Source organism: Bombus affinis, chromosome 11 (genome assembly GCF_024516045.1).
Source record: "Bombus affinis isolate iyBomAffi1 chromosome 11, iyBomAffi1.2, whole genome shotgun sequence".
Taxonomy (NCBI): domain Eukaryota; kingdom Metazoa; phylum Arthropoda; class Insecta; order Hymenoptera; family Apidae; genus Bombus; species Bombus affinis.
Window position 1 is genome coordinate 11384074 of NC_066354.1, and position 13717 is coordinate 11397790.

A 13717-nucleotide genomic window follows, 5' to 3' on the forward strand; every position below is an offset into this window, starting at 1 on the left:
GCATAATTATTCAAAGATTTCCTGGATATTTAGAATTTATATTTTAAGAACAAATTACATTTCGAGCAAAAAGTGGCATGCAATAATAAGCGTCATAATTTTATTAATGAAATTTTTCACATACATATCATTGGTATAAAACATACGCGTTATTAGAACAAAAATACATACAAGCTATGAAAACGATGCTCACGATGGTATATATATTTTATTTATAAACTATAAATATAACAAATTGGATCGATCTTTTCGTAATACGTAACAAGACCAATGAAACTGAAACATATAATTAGTTATAAATGTGTTATATCATTTAAAAAATGACTTTCCGTTCTTCAAAATTTATGCGATTTAGGTCCAAAGAAAGATTTGATAATGCCATATGTACCATCGAGCCAATTTACTACTCATCATCGAGTTCATCTTTCGTATACCTCTTATCTCGATAAAAGAACTTCAACCGCATTTCTCTCCTATAACATTATTCATTCATTCACGTCATGGATTCTCATGTGTTACACGAAAGTCGATCGAAACATCGAATTATACCATCGCTCCGAGGAGCAACTTCAATTTGCGTCATTTGAATCTTGCCGCCACTTTTGAGCTGCCTCCCGTCTGGCATCTGGTACTAATTGCGATTGCATACCACCTAAAACGTTGCTCGTTGCTTCTGTAGCTAAGATAATTGGCTTCACAACAGTCGGTGGTATTTGTCGTAACACACCTCCTACAGCACCAGAGACTCCTTTTTGCTCGTGTTCTTCGCTAGCTACACGAACTAATTGATTTGCCGTTTCTCCTAAGCCCTGAAATTAAAAAATAAAATTAGCGATCTTATACTCCGGTATCTTATCATTCCACGATAATTTACCTCTTTTACTAGCATATACGCATTAGCCATCCCTTCTCGAATATCCAATGGCTGACTATATCTTTTCCGGCGTCCTTTCTGTCCCTTGTGTTTACGCCTCACGCTTGGACCAGGACTCACCATATCATAAGCAGTCTCGGCTGTACTTTGTATAGCGTGTATCAACCTAGAAGTCAATTCCAACGCCGCCATTGCGGTAGACGTCGTGAAACTGTTTGCTCCTCGTTGTAATCCTCTAAATATCCTACCATCTTTCTGGTATTGTTCGATAGGCAACCAGAACAAATCCCTTATTCCTTGAACTGCAACAAGCATATTATCGTGCTTAAATATACATTACATTATTCTGAATTTTATTTACAATACGACGAACATATACTTACACAATTGTACTAATGAGTGCATGGGACCGACACCGCCAAGTAAACTTGGAAGTTGATTCTTCTTTATATCTTGCAACCATTCGGAAAGTAAAAACGTTACTAATTTATCGAATCCCAGAAGTCCATGCCGATGTGTTAATCTTTTCAGTCTTAATTCGGAGCAATTCAACTGCGCCAGGCCCATTAGAAGCCCTGCTAACGGCCCATGAGTGAGGTCTACACGTTTTCCATGATAATCTAATCGAACAAGGACTTCAGGGGAAAATATCACACTCCTAACATGAATCAAATAAATCAAGTTTCAATATTATATATCAAAAAGGGACATTAGTCTATAACTATTATTCCAATATTATTTATAATTTTATTAATATTACCTAAAATATATTGGTTGACAATCTTCGTGAACTTCATACGTCGGTTTCGTCTTCACATTGTTTTCTTTGATCATCAATTCATCCTCCAAGAGTATCAATAAGTTCGGATCTATGCTATCGTTTTGTGATGTATTCGTTGGCGTTGATGCATTAGGCGCGGAATCGTTCACGCTCATAACCGGTGGGTGATGCGTCGGTGTTCCTTGCTTGGACACTGGGGCGGATTGCGAATTGTTAGGTGCACTAGAATTTTCTTGAGCTTGCTTCGAACCGTTACCCAATTCGCTGAAAAATTCTATCAAGAACAGTAGGCTATCCTGGTCGATATTTAATCGTAACGGCAGTAGACTGAGTTTTAAACAACATTCTTGAGCACTTAATCTTGGGTCCGGTCTAACATGCACCGCTTTCATGGCAAACATGTTCGCGTGAGACTGCCTCGGTTTTGCTTCACTACTATATTGATACAAGAACTTGTTGATATGCGAGGATGCCAATCTGTCTCTGATTTCTATCTCGTTTACCAATAATATTTGTCTTGCTGCTTCTGTCGTGTTTTCCGGATAAACTTCGTGTTGAAAGCGCACTTTATTCAACTGAAGTTCCATTAAAATATCATGACGGCGGCCAGGACCTCCCATTACTTGCCAATCGGTTGTTTCTCTACATTTTCCACGTGGTGAATTTGGCACACTTCCAAAATGTACTTCGTTCGAATTAGATTTATTGAAAGCTACGCCATCCCACCATGGTGACCTAGTTCTATAAACGTAAATGATATATTGTACAATGCATATGAATCGGTCACGTCAATATTTAATGATTAGGATGCATACTTATCCTGAGGCGCCGTGTTAGGACGAACCATAATATCATTGATACTGACTTGTTTCTTGGCTGTCGGTTGCAGAGTTTCAAAATCTTTCCCTCCGTACATGTGCCAGATCAGAGTCATTTCACAAAGGGTATATCTTAAAATTGGAGCGGGGAAATGTCTTGGCGCCTTAAGTAGATCAGTTTTACCGAGTGGAACCGCGAAGTGATTATCTATTATCCTTAAAGATTCTTGACAAAGCCAACGAACTTCTGGAACACCATGCCTGGGCATAATTCCTGTACCCGCTTCTTCTCCTAATATACAAAAATCTTCGTTTGGATCCTCAGCTTCTATATTACATTCTGTTTTGGTACATTTCTCGGAACTTTTACACATTTCAGGTACTGTCTGTGAAGCAGGACGAGACTCATCGGGAAAGAAAAACACTTCCACCTGATTTTCATTCACTAACGTATTACCGTCTGTATTCGAAGGTATTCCTGTAACATAATTCTTACGAAATAATAGATATAGGATGTTTCCTCTTATATCACTTGATATTACCTTTTACTGTTTCTTCCATTGCCTCTTTCATCAAACTGTTAACACGTTCAACTTGACTCTTACTAAGAGTATTAATACACTCATTCCCTAGAAGACTTTCTTCATCGCCAGAACTCGGTACGGTAATACTACTTTCGGCGGTTTCCATGTTCGCCAAAAGATCTCCATCATTGGCAAAATAAGTTAACAATTGAATAAGAGCACGTGCAGAATCTGAGCAAGTCCGAACATGCAACATGTTATTGCTTGCCCTTAAATCCACTCTAGGTGCACCACCGCACATTTTATCGTTTAATCTCAGCGACAATTCAAACAATCCTACGTCCATTACGCACACATAATCCCGACGAAGATCCACACCTTTCCCTAATTTGTTAGATATGAACAAGGCAATATCTTCTGCTATAAAACGTAATGTCGAAGTGTTTGTATGCGCAGCAATATTGCTGGAAACGCTAAAATTACCAAGAGTTACCATTGACCTTAATGGCAGATGAATTGGTCTGAAATCATGTGAATTCCCTATTACATTATTGTGCTTAGTGAATATTGCTTAAGTCAATGAAAATAAGAACCTGTAATCGACCATGCAATTCCAAAGATGCAAGTGTAATTCTGTTAATATTCCTGGTGGAGAATATCCAGCAACAGGATGATCGGCTACGTCCAAACAATCTGTTAACTGTGTAAACCACGATGTGCCAGTGTTACACATTCTATGCCTTAATGTAGCATTTGCAATGCCTACCGCTACTCTGAAAGTCTATTTCAAAACAACTTATGATTATTCGATCGATTAATGAAAATGATAATTTTATTCGGAGTTTAAAAGAAAAAAGGAAAAAAGAAAGAAGAAACGAACTTTAATACGGTGCGTTTGATGAGCAGCTTGTATCCTAATAGCGAGCATCACCATATCATCATTATTGTTTGTTCCCATTACGTTCTCGTTTAGCCCGCTTTTATATATAGTGTTTTGACAATGTTGCGGAATGTCGCTATTAATAGGTCTCAGTGACGGTGGTTGCAAAGGGGTCGTCATTAATCCACAATGATCCAAAGACATCCCCCTTATCATGGCGCAAACGTAACCCAGATTTGAATTTCCTTTGTACGCGGTTACCGAAAATATCGTCGCATCTTCTAATCGAATTATTAATTCGCCTTGTTGCCCAGGGATGACGTTGCGCATTGAGTCACGTACAGGAGTATACATACAGAGAAGACCTTGATCTATATTCAAAATTAGTGCTAGATTGCTCTGACCATTCCTCGACATGTTGTTTTGATGCTGCCTGTAATGTTTGTCGGCCACAGAATAAAATATGCCCCCTTCCTCCGAGTCCGAATCGGAATCATATTGAATCCTGCTTTTACACGTGCTAAATCTTAAGACAGAAAATTATACATCTTTCTAATCGAATATATAAAAATTGTATTATCTGCCTTCAATGTTGGTTACCTAGGATAAACAGATTCTTGCAACAAGGTAGATGCCAAATCGAGACCTATGTGATTTTCCATGTGCGTACCATACTTCGGTCTTGGCGCCGATGGTTTCCATAAAAAAAGATCAGTATTGAATCTATTGTATAGCAATTCATATAGATGTTTCGATGGTATTTGGACGGAAACACACGGGAAGTTAATTTCTAATTGTATTCTGGAACTACGGATGCCTTCGTCCATGAACTCTAACATCTCTTCTCGACTTCCTGGTATGATTAATTCTTCGCCCTCTCTGTTAAATTCATAGAGTCAGATATATGTCGCGTCATGCTTTCGTAAATTAAAAAATACTATCACGCAAACCTTTGTTCTGAATCATTCTTGTCGCCCTGTGTAGGGGGTTTCGAATGAGGGGTATCAGATTCATGAATAACACGCTTTGAACTGAACGGAGATGGCTGATGTTTAGGCGTATTTTCTAGAGTCTCATCGAAACTAGAATCTGGCTCTCCTTCAGAGCTATCTTCCAGCTGATCGCTTAAACGTTGTGGATAGATTGTAATAACTATTCTAGCCCAATCAAATCCTTCGTTAACTTGTTGACACGATACATTATTTTTTTCATGAGTTGTAACTTTGCCTATATTTAATGGAACGTCTGTCTCCGTTTCTGCATACGAAAGCAGTAACTTTCGGAATTGAATTTCGAAATGTTTTTTCACAGAATGCGGGCGATTCTTCGAGAAAATTGAATGCGGGCGAGAATGAATTTGTGCATCTGTCATTTTCAAAATCATGTAATCTGTTCTCACCGATCTCTTCCACCATGGTGCCCGATTCATATCGTGCAAAGGTCTCAAATCTGGTATTGGAAACCTATTTTTAAATTATTGTACATGAAATGCTTTATAATTTCAATGGATCTTTGTTTCTGTGTACGTGTATGTAAATTACCTTAATTTTATTGTACATTGCGACGAAGATACGTTTATCATAGCAGCAAAGTCTGACAAAGTGGGACTCTCTATGGCTTGATAAAATAAAGTTTGTTGATTCTAAAAATTATATAGCAAGAAAATAATGGAAACTGCACAGTTTAGTAAATTAATATAGTAATAATACAAATTGGTAACTTACAGTATTCTTATTACTAGATACAGTATTACAAACGCAAATAGGTTGCGGATTAAGTAGAGCACATATCCTATCTACAATAGTTATATCCACTTCACTTTTGCACGGTTCCAACTCGATACTAAAAGGAAAAATGTGATGAAATTAAGTCAAACTGACATGTTTCAAACATATATATACTTACTCAATTGTTGTATGTGGATCTGCACATTTCAATAATTGAGCATATCCTATATTTTCAATATGCTCTACATATTTAAATTTCATTTTAAAGTCTGTTTTATTAGTGAAGCCAAAATTCGTTGAATCCTCCTTTGGAAATGTAAGCAGTTCAACAAATTCAGCTGGTGGAGTCACGTTTGCACCAGAATTATTTGAATCAATTAAACATTCTACAATTTCTAAGCTAGCTAAAGTTAGTGTCCCAGATACTACAGAGAACCATGAAACATTTTTTTCTCTCCCTTCAATTACTAACGGCGCAGCAAGTAATCTATAATAAGCAATAAAGTACTTAATTCGAGGTTTCATATTTCATTTGTCGTATACTAATTTTAGATACCTAATATGACTTAAATGGCAAGCTTCTAAGAGTACTTTTGATGCCTTATCAAAGTCTTTGTTTCCATATCCTCCAGCTCTGAACATTCCTAATTGTTTGAAAAATTCGTCCGCCGAATTTTTCATCTGACGTATACTGGAACACGTTAAGCCACCTCCTTCTACGCACGTGGTTAGTATGTCTTCGTGCAGTAGGATTACAGCTATTGAAGATACCCTTACGTGAAAATGAGATGTTTCTGCAGATGGACTATTATCCACACTATGCCTGTGTTTCTGTTGCTTTGGTAAATTTGTTGCTGAACTTTTTAAACTAATGCTACTAGATAATATACTCCCGTCCATGCTAATATTATTGCTTGTGATCGAATCATTCATTGATGTTGAACCAGGTAACCGCATCGGTAAAAACTCGTCTTTATTATCTGACTCATCTAAAGATGCCGTCGACCATCCTTGTGCATGCCTTAAATCCTGTTAGAAAATTTTTTTAAACATAATATATTCTTTCCAATTTTTTGAAATTGCACTATTACAACTTTTATAGTATACCATAGAACGTAATCCTTGAGTTGGATGTATTTGATGAATAAGTTCTCGTTCGACGCGATTAAAGTCACTACCAGCCATAGGCTTTTCCGTACACGCTCTTGGCGCAACATTACTAACATCTTCTAAATCTGGAGAAGCAAGTCCATGCGCCAATTCCAATAAGACATGCACTTGACGTGGACTTAAAAATGAAGTAAAGGATCCCAATGTCACTTCTAATTCTACCTGAAGTAATTAGTTCTCTTTCATTTCATACCAAACACATTATAATTTGAAGCTATTATTCTTTTTTATATCGAATAAACCAAATTAATAATTAAGTTTTACCTTTGGTCCTGAAACACCCTCTCCTTGCTTCAATTTTAATCTTATTTCCTGTCTGCCTGCTAATTTAGCAAACATTATAGGATTTGATTCGCTTAAATTATTAATAATATTTGCTTCTGGAGGAGTTTGCATATTTTGAGTAGGAGATATTTGTGCAGAAGAGAAGTGACCATCTGAATTCTGTAAAGAAAAACTTCCTAAAACAATGTTCAGTCACATATATTTCTTGCTAGATCTAGTAAAAGATGTTACTTTAGAATCTGGTGTAGAACCTCTGCTTGTTGTTATAATGCTTCTAGAGAAAGTTCTCGCTCGAGATGGAAATTCATCTGTGTGGAACGTCACACCTTCTAAATAAAACCTTTTTGTTGTGAATGCTGACACAACATATCCTTTTGTTGACTGACTAGGGTCTAATGAAGTACTGCTTGGATCTAAGCCTGCTTCATCCGAATATTCAAGATTTTTTATACACATTTCTATTGCAACCCCTGTTGAAGAATCTAGTGGCACATGTTCCAAACGTATTACGGTATCTATAAATCTTACTTTCACTCTACATAAAACTGAAATGCATAAATATTATATATATTCTAACAACATCTCATCACCACTTTTCTGAAACATTTGCAAATCCTTACTTGAATCTATTGTTTGTGCAAACAATTCAACTCCTTCTAATGGCTGTGAATTTCCAGCACTTTTTGCATCTTCCTGTAAGCACTCTTGTGCAAGTTGCATGCTGGATGTCATAGAGCTCCACATAGACTCAAACATTGAAGTTCCAGTTTTTGCCCTCTGTCTAGGCTGAACGGTTAATCTTAAACTGGTAACTTCTACATAACTAGCTTCACTAAGCAAAGCTGACCATGGTATGCTAACAGACATTTCTGATACAAAACCATCAACAAATTCTAATGGAAGTTGTTGTTGCTCTCCCATTTCGTTAAGGGCCTGTTACAAAAAAAAATTCACATGCATATTTATAAATCTTTTTACTCACTTTTAAATGTCATTACGGGCAAACAAATAACTTCACGCATGGCCTAAAGTAATTGCCTTATCTTTATTTTTAGCTGAGGGCTAACAAAGAAACATAAAACAAAGAAAATGACAGTACCTGTACATCAAGGCTGACATTGGTTACACGACCAGTTCCATTGTACAGATCTACAGTGAGCTGATCCAGTGTCAATTTTTCCTCCAAAAATTGACCCAGATATCGTTGTAGGAGATACCTGCAAGCTCGTTTCTTGATCCCTTGAGACCAAGGAATGCATCCCAACCAAGACATATTTTCTACCCACGTTTGACAATCTAATCTATGAAAGACATGGAATTTTCGAAAGTAACTCTCGTCATGCGTCTCGTTATTAGGCCTGTTATTCGGGCACAGTGTAGGAATAGCAATTTATCCACGTGAATTCCATCTTTCCAACACGTGTCCACTTTGGTGCAATGATCCTTAACATAATACGGTGATTCGGATATAACGGGGTTCTAGCTGCGTAATATTTTCCTTTGGATGCAACTACACACGCATGCACACACGCACACCCGCATACATAGAATTCAATCTATCGGACAAACACTATGAAATGAAACACTGGTGTCTCATTGACTGAAATCAGCTGACTATGGAGAGAGATGGACCGATACCTCTGTTTTCCAATGTTCCTTTCCCTTTCCTGTATCGATGGATTTTTCGTTTTATATTTTTCTTCCTAGATTTTATGTAAAAACTTTATCATGTTCAACTATTTTCATAGTTTTTTGCAACTTTTTTGTTTTGCACGTTTTTTTTTTATGAACGCGAGCATCTTCATTTCTATTTTCCTATAATGAATGAAATAATACAAAAAGTTAAGGAATGAAATTAAATAATTATATCTTATGCTTTTCTGAATGTTACTTTTTGAAAGATATTTAAGGGAAAATTCTTTTATTCATCGTTAATTTTAAAACGTATAAGATATAGATGAAAATTATTTTTATTATAATATTACTATATAAATGTTTGAATGCATATGTATGAAAGAATATGATTTTTTGGAAGAAAAGATCGTACGATAAACGACTAGATGTATTCTTTTTATTGTGTTTCTTTTTTAAATGCACATGCAAATTGCTCTTTAAACCGAATCGAAGTATGAAGCATTTATATCTTTATTCTTATCTTTAACAGTTTAAATTATTTGTTATGTATTTTTCATGTTTCAAACAAAACAATTGTTTTTCTTCAACGAACAATTCGCTCTTCTTAAATATCGTTTGAATGTTAATCGTTTAATCATGGTTTTTTAAAAGTCAATGTAATCGATGCAAGATATTTTTAAAATGTTTACTAGCCTGAATGTGTCTATGTTCATAGTAATTTCTGTATATAATTTACTAATAAGTTCAGGTATGTGGAAATTGGTTGGTCTGTCATTCGGATTGTCTGATAATTTGCTAAAAATTAATTAAGGATTATATTTTCTGTTCCTACAGATAACAAAGAAATTTTCTTTTGTCATTTGAAAGATGGCATTAACCAATATCTTACTTCTTAGTCAAATATCTGGATATGTCGTAGCTCTTGTTTTATCACTTTGTATCATCATACCAATGAGTTTGCATGAAGACGAATTTAGGTAGTTGTCATTCTAAATAAAACCGAGTCTCGATATAACAAATATTATTAGAATGTATATACATGGAAATAGATATGTTATGCACTGATTAACATTTGTTTACAGAGGACATTGTCTGTTGTTCTCAACAGGAACTTGGCAAGAATCAGACGGTCAGTTTGTAGTAAATTGGGCCTCACAAGCATACTGTAATTACACGATATTTGTTGGTTTGATGCTGTTGTTAACATCTGCGGTTCAAATTTATCGGCTTTCCCTGTTTATGTACCGTGGAGAAGACAGTTCCTTCCTATCTGCATTCATAGATGTTGTTAGTTCAATATTCCTTACAACGATCACTTTAATCGCTGCAATTATTATTACGCTTGGATTTATGACTTGGTGTCAATGTATGACCAAAAGATTTCCATCTTGCGAATTGGCAGCTGGGAATGACATTGACAAAGCTGATGGTATAGACACAAATGGTTTTCATATTGAATTAGCTGCAGTCCAATTTGGTACATGGACCAGTTTATCTATTTGGGTTGGCCTGTCAGTATTCGCAGTACTAAAATTGTTACGATATCATCAATTAGAAAATATGAAGGTTTCAATGTACAGAGAAAGACAAAGATTAATAGAAGCTGCTAGAAGTAACGAAATTCAAGAATCAACTTAAAAATTTTGATTGTCTAAAATTCTTAAAATGGTAGTATTTTTTTATTTTATTATTCTTACTCTTCAGAGAAATATTTATACTCTATGAAATCAGTTTTCCAAACGCACACTTTGTTGTAATCAATATAATCATAAACATTTAATGTGCTCCAAGATGATTTATTTAATCTATTAAGGAGTTGAAAAACTGTATTTACAGAAGTAAGAAGTTATAATGTTGAAATGAATATGGCTTATACTTAAAAGATATAATTTATTAGCTATATCTTTGCGTTTATACATATCAAGACTGTATAAAATTGCAATTTATGCTTTAAATTAGAATTTAGGTTCAGTATCTTTTATTTAACTGATAGTATTTTAGTTTTTTTATTGTGTATTATATTTCCGCCCAATTGTATATACAGTATGTAAAAATGATATAAATTACATTAAAATATATTATTGAGAAATATATTACATAAAGTACATGTAATATACAATTGGTGATATTTGTAAGTATAGACATACACGATTATATTCCATGAACGTATATATGTAAATTAAGAGTTCCATGTTATAGGTAAGCATACATAAATGTAGTAAGAACTATATTTTGTAAATATAAATGTTATATATATTCTCATAATATATCAGAATTATAATAATATATTGATATTTATTATATGAAAGAGGCCAAACAAATAAATACCAGGTTATTAAAAAAAACAGAAATTTGTTAAATAGAAACATATTAGGTCAAAATTACTCTACATATTCCAAGAGCACTCCTACGGCTTCCCACGGGGCACTTTCTTAAAGGTGAATCAATAATTACAAATGGTGCAATGTCCATTGACACACATTCTAAGTCAAATGTAGTTTCATTCACTCCTATTACTCCATCAGGGGCACAAGGACCACCTTTAGTTCTTAGAGGATAACATGTATTATTATATTGTACTAAGCCGTCTTCCACGCAAGGATTTTTTACACATTTTGGTATAACTTCGTCCTTAGGAAGTACAACATAATTCTGTGGTGCACAAGGTCCTTGTCTATATGCTTCGTGACAACTATCATTCAATGGAAAATATAGAAATCTAGGCCTACAATCGCATACCCATGTACTTTTACTTCCAGCTCCAGGATAAAGAAGCATGCCTTTTGGACATATATTTGGTGCAGCCACTGGAATACGTTCTGTTATCTAAAACAAAAAGGAAAACATTGTCTGATTTTCCTTATATCATATGATTAGTCGTCTCCTTCCTTATGCCCCTTAATTATAATTACCGCCGCATTGCCGCTCACGTGAGATATCTCTTCATTATTCGGAAATACAATATCCTGACAGGATATTATATAATTGCATATTACTAATGTTATAACAAAAACTATCCACTTCATTTTTTATGTATAATATAATAAGATCTTCATATAAAATTGGAAGAAGTATTTGGCCTTCTTGAAAATCGTAAATTATTTAAATTTTTTTGTTTAATACATAGACATAATCAAGTAAACCTCCATTATAAAAAAAAGTAAGTAAAAATGCTTACACTTTGTAGTACACTATACCTATGAAAATTTCAAGGGCAAGTATAGTTAAATACAATAAGAAAGTTAAAATCAATGACCAATCAACATTAAGCATTTACTGGTAATTCAAGTTTCACTCCCACTACTTTTCAGTGTACAATTCTATATTCTTTTTCTAATACAGATAAAATGTATGAACTTTGAATATAAAAATTATTAACTCAAAACATCATATTTTTCTGTATTTTAAGTTTATTAAGTGCTTCATCACATTCATAACTGATTAACTTCATTCTGCTTGCATATATGGATCATACATTCTTCTAATATTATTTCCACTTGCTAAAAAGGAACTTTCATTAAATCCTGGATAAGATTTAAACTGCGTATAAAGATCAATGATTTGATTAGTATTCAATTCCTTAAACTGAGTAAATATATTGTAATCTTGTTCTATTAATCTTTCACCAAAACCTGGTATTATTCTCCTAAAACATTTGTATTAATAAAAATATACAAATATACATATTAATATACATATTAATGTAATACATATACATATTAATGTAAATATAATATACATATTAATGTATTTTAAAAACATTCTGAATAAATGTTACTTCTATACAGTTATACTCACTCCAATGTTGGTATTATCCTAAATGATGGCCTATAGAAACAAAATCGAACAAAATGCCAAAAATATATCAGTTGTTCCCTTCCACCAAATAATGATAAAAGATTAGAGTTTGGTTCTAATTTAATAACATAAAGTAGTCGATTATCATCCTCAAATGTAAACGTTTTAGTCTTTTCTTTTCTGATTTGTTGCCATGGTAGAAATCCTTTTCTATCTAATGTTCCAAACATTGTAGCATTAAATAGTACGTTAAACATAATATATAAAGTTGAACTTCTTTTAGCGTCGCATTTAATATACTGAAAAGGTAACAAATTAACAATTATAGCAATCTAAAAGTTTTTTAAGCTTCATTTAAGTAAAAGTGTCACAAACTGTTTTGACATGTATATAAGAAAGAGTCTAAACTAGCAGTACTGACATTCCATATAGATGGTAATAATGCAAGATAAAAAATTGGTCTTCCGTGCATCATGAAGCCTGTTTGAAATATTACACTTAATACTAAGTGTCTTATAAATATAAATTTAGTTACTGTTCCAATTATTTGCATACAACTTTCTTCTTCCCATTTTCTTTTTGGTACATTATTATATAGTTCACATAAGTGTATATTAGGCTTATTAGGCATATCATATGAGTTATTTAAATTTAACATTTTGCTCATCCTAAGAAGATTTACTTGTGTTATGTTAACTCGATTAGGAAAGATTGCTTTTAAACTTTGTAGTTCGTCATGAAATACATCATGACTTTCATACAAATGTATAAATGATACACCAGCTTCTAATAACCTTCTTGTTAATAAACCATAGCCAGGGTTTAATTCAATCACATAACACATATTTTCTAATAAATCATCTTTAATCAATCTGGTAAACTCATTGCTTACATTATCATTTATTAAATATGGATCGACCTTATTTACTTTTAATGACAAATAATCTTTTATAACTTTCTTCCTAAATATTGGATTCATATCATTTAAATATTTGAAGAGTGCTAGAGGAATATTTTTAATCTCATCATTTTCTGTATGTAAATAGTTTGAGTTGTTTTTGTACTGTGATAATTGCATAAAACTTAAATATGAAATACGCTTTCTTGTCAAAGAGTGAATGACATTATTATGCAATTTCCTAACTTGTACTGTACATGAAATCGATAATGTTATTAATTTATGATATAACATTGTTTTTATTCCTTTGAACAGCAATAGCTATTA

General features: G+C 33.7%; 4 protein-coding genes across 4 annotated transcripts; 1 reads left to right on the forward strand and 3 right to left on the reverse strand.

Annotated features, from left to right (window-relative positions):
* Nucleotides 1-86: 86 nt before the first annotated feature.
* Nucleotides 87-8687, reverse strand: LOC126922210 (autophagy-related protein 2 homolog B). Its single transcript, XM_050734578.1, has 19 exons — nucleotides 8159-8687; nucleotides 7680-7992; nucleotides 7291-7604; nucleotides 7039-7218; nucleotides 6712-6936; nucleotides 6161-6633; nucleotides 5783-6091; nucleotides 5602-5719; nucleotides 5419-5519; nucleotides 4828-5340; nucleotides 4478-4756; nucleotides 3878-4403; nucleotides 3591-3778; nucleotides 3016-3518; nucleotides 2471-2951; nucleotides 1635-2396; nucleotides 1258-1532; nucleotides 875-1176; nucleotides 87-809 (listed from the first exon to the last, which is right to left on the reverse strand). The coding sequence occupies exons 1-19, from the start codon at nucleotides 8330-8332 to the stop codon at nucleotides 570-572; spliced, it is 6276 nt and encodes a 2091-aa protein (XP_050590535.1). The 5' UTR covers nucleotides 8333-8687; the 3' UTR covers nucleotides 87-569.
* An 802-nt stretch (nucleotides 8688-9489) lies between these two features.
* LOC126922287 (transmembrane protein 179) lies at nucleotides 9490-10980 on the forward strand. Its single transcript, XM_050734770.1, has 2 exons — nucleotides 9490-9671; nucleotides 9777-10980. The coding sequence occupies exons 1-2, from the start codon at nucleotides 9562-9564 to the stop codon at nucleotides 10330-10332; spliced, it is 666 nt and encodes a 221-aa protein (XP_050590727.1). The 5' UTR covers nucleotides 9490-9561; the 3' UTR covers nucleotides 10333-10980.
* On the reverse strand, nucleotides 10565-11929 carry LOC126922295 (uncharacterized). Its single transcript, XM_050734783.1, has 2 exons — nucleotides 11607-11929; nucleotides 10565-11520 (listed from the first exon to the last, which is right to left on the reverse strand). The coding sequence occupies exons 1-2, from the start codon at nucleotides 11718-11720 to the stop codon at nucleotides 11065-11067; spliced, it is 570 nt and encodes a 189-aa protein (XP_050590740.1). The 5' UTR covers nucleotides 11721-11929; the 3' UTR covers nucleotides 10565-11064.
* A 155-nt stretch (nucleotides 11930-12084) lies between these two features.
* On the reverse strand, nucleotides 12085-13684 carry LOC126922248 (dimethyladenosine transferase 2, mitochondrial). The gene is made up of 3 exons (XM_050734689.1): nucleotides 12914-13684; nucleotides 12493-12791; nucleotides 12085-12340 (listed from the first exon to the last, which is right to left on the reverse strand). Exons 1-3 carry the CDS (start codon nucleotides 13682-13684, stop codon nucleotides 12142-12144), a joined length of 1269 nt encoding a protein of 422 aa, XP_050590646.1. The 3' UTR covers nucleotides 12085-12141.
* Nucleotides 13685-13717: the final 33 nt, after the last annotated feature.

Coding starts and splice junctions, on each gene's coding strand:
- LOC126922210 (XM_050734578.1), bottom strand. CDS start 8,332: ATGTCTTGGTTGGGATGCATTCCTTGGTCTCAAGGGATCAAGAAACGA. Junction 7,993..8,158: donor ATGTCAGCCTTGATGTACAG/GTACTGTCATTT, acceptor TTTTTGTAACAG/GCCCTTAACGAAATGGGAGA. Junction 6,937..7,038: donor AGGGTGTTTCAGGACCAAAG/GTAAAACTTAAT, acceptor TAATTACTTCAG/GTAGAATTAGAAGTGACATT.
- LOC126922287 (XM_050734770.1), top strand. CDS start 9,562: ATGGCATTAACCAATATCTTACTTCTTAGTCAAATATCTGGATATGTC. Junction 9,672..9,776: donor TTGCATGAAGACGAATTTAG/GTAGTTGTCATT, acceptor ATTTGTTTACAG/AGGACATTGTCTGTTGTTCT.
- LOC126922295 (XM_050734783.1), bottom strand. CDS start 11,720: ATGAAGTGGATAGTTTTTGTTATAACATTAGTAATATGCAATTATATA. Junction 11,521..11,606: donor ACGTGAGCGGCAATGCGGCG/GTAATTATAATT, acceptor TTTTTGTTTTAG/ATAACAGAACGTATTCCAGT.
- LOC126922248 (XM_050734689.1), bottom strand. CDS start 13,684: ATGTTATATCATAAATTAATAACATTATCGATTTCATGTACAGTACAA. Junction 12,792..12,913: donor TATTACCATCTATATGGAAT/GTCAGTACTGCT, acceptor TTACCTTTTCAG/TATATTAAATGCGACGCTAA. Junction 12,341..12,492: donor AGGATAATACCAACATTGGA/GTGAGTATAACT, acceptor CAAATGTTTTAG/GAGAATAATACCAGGTTTTG.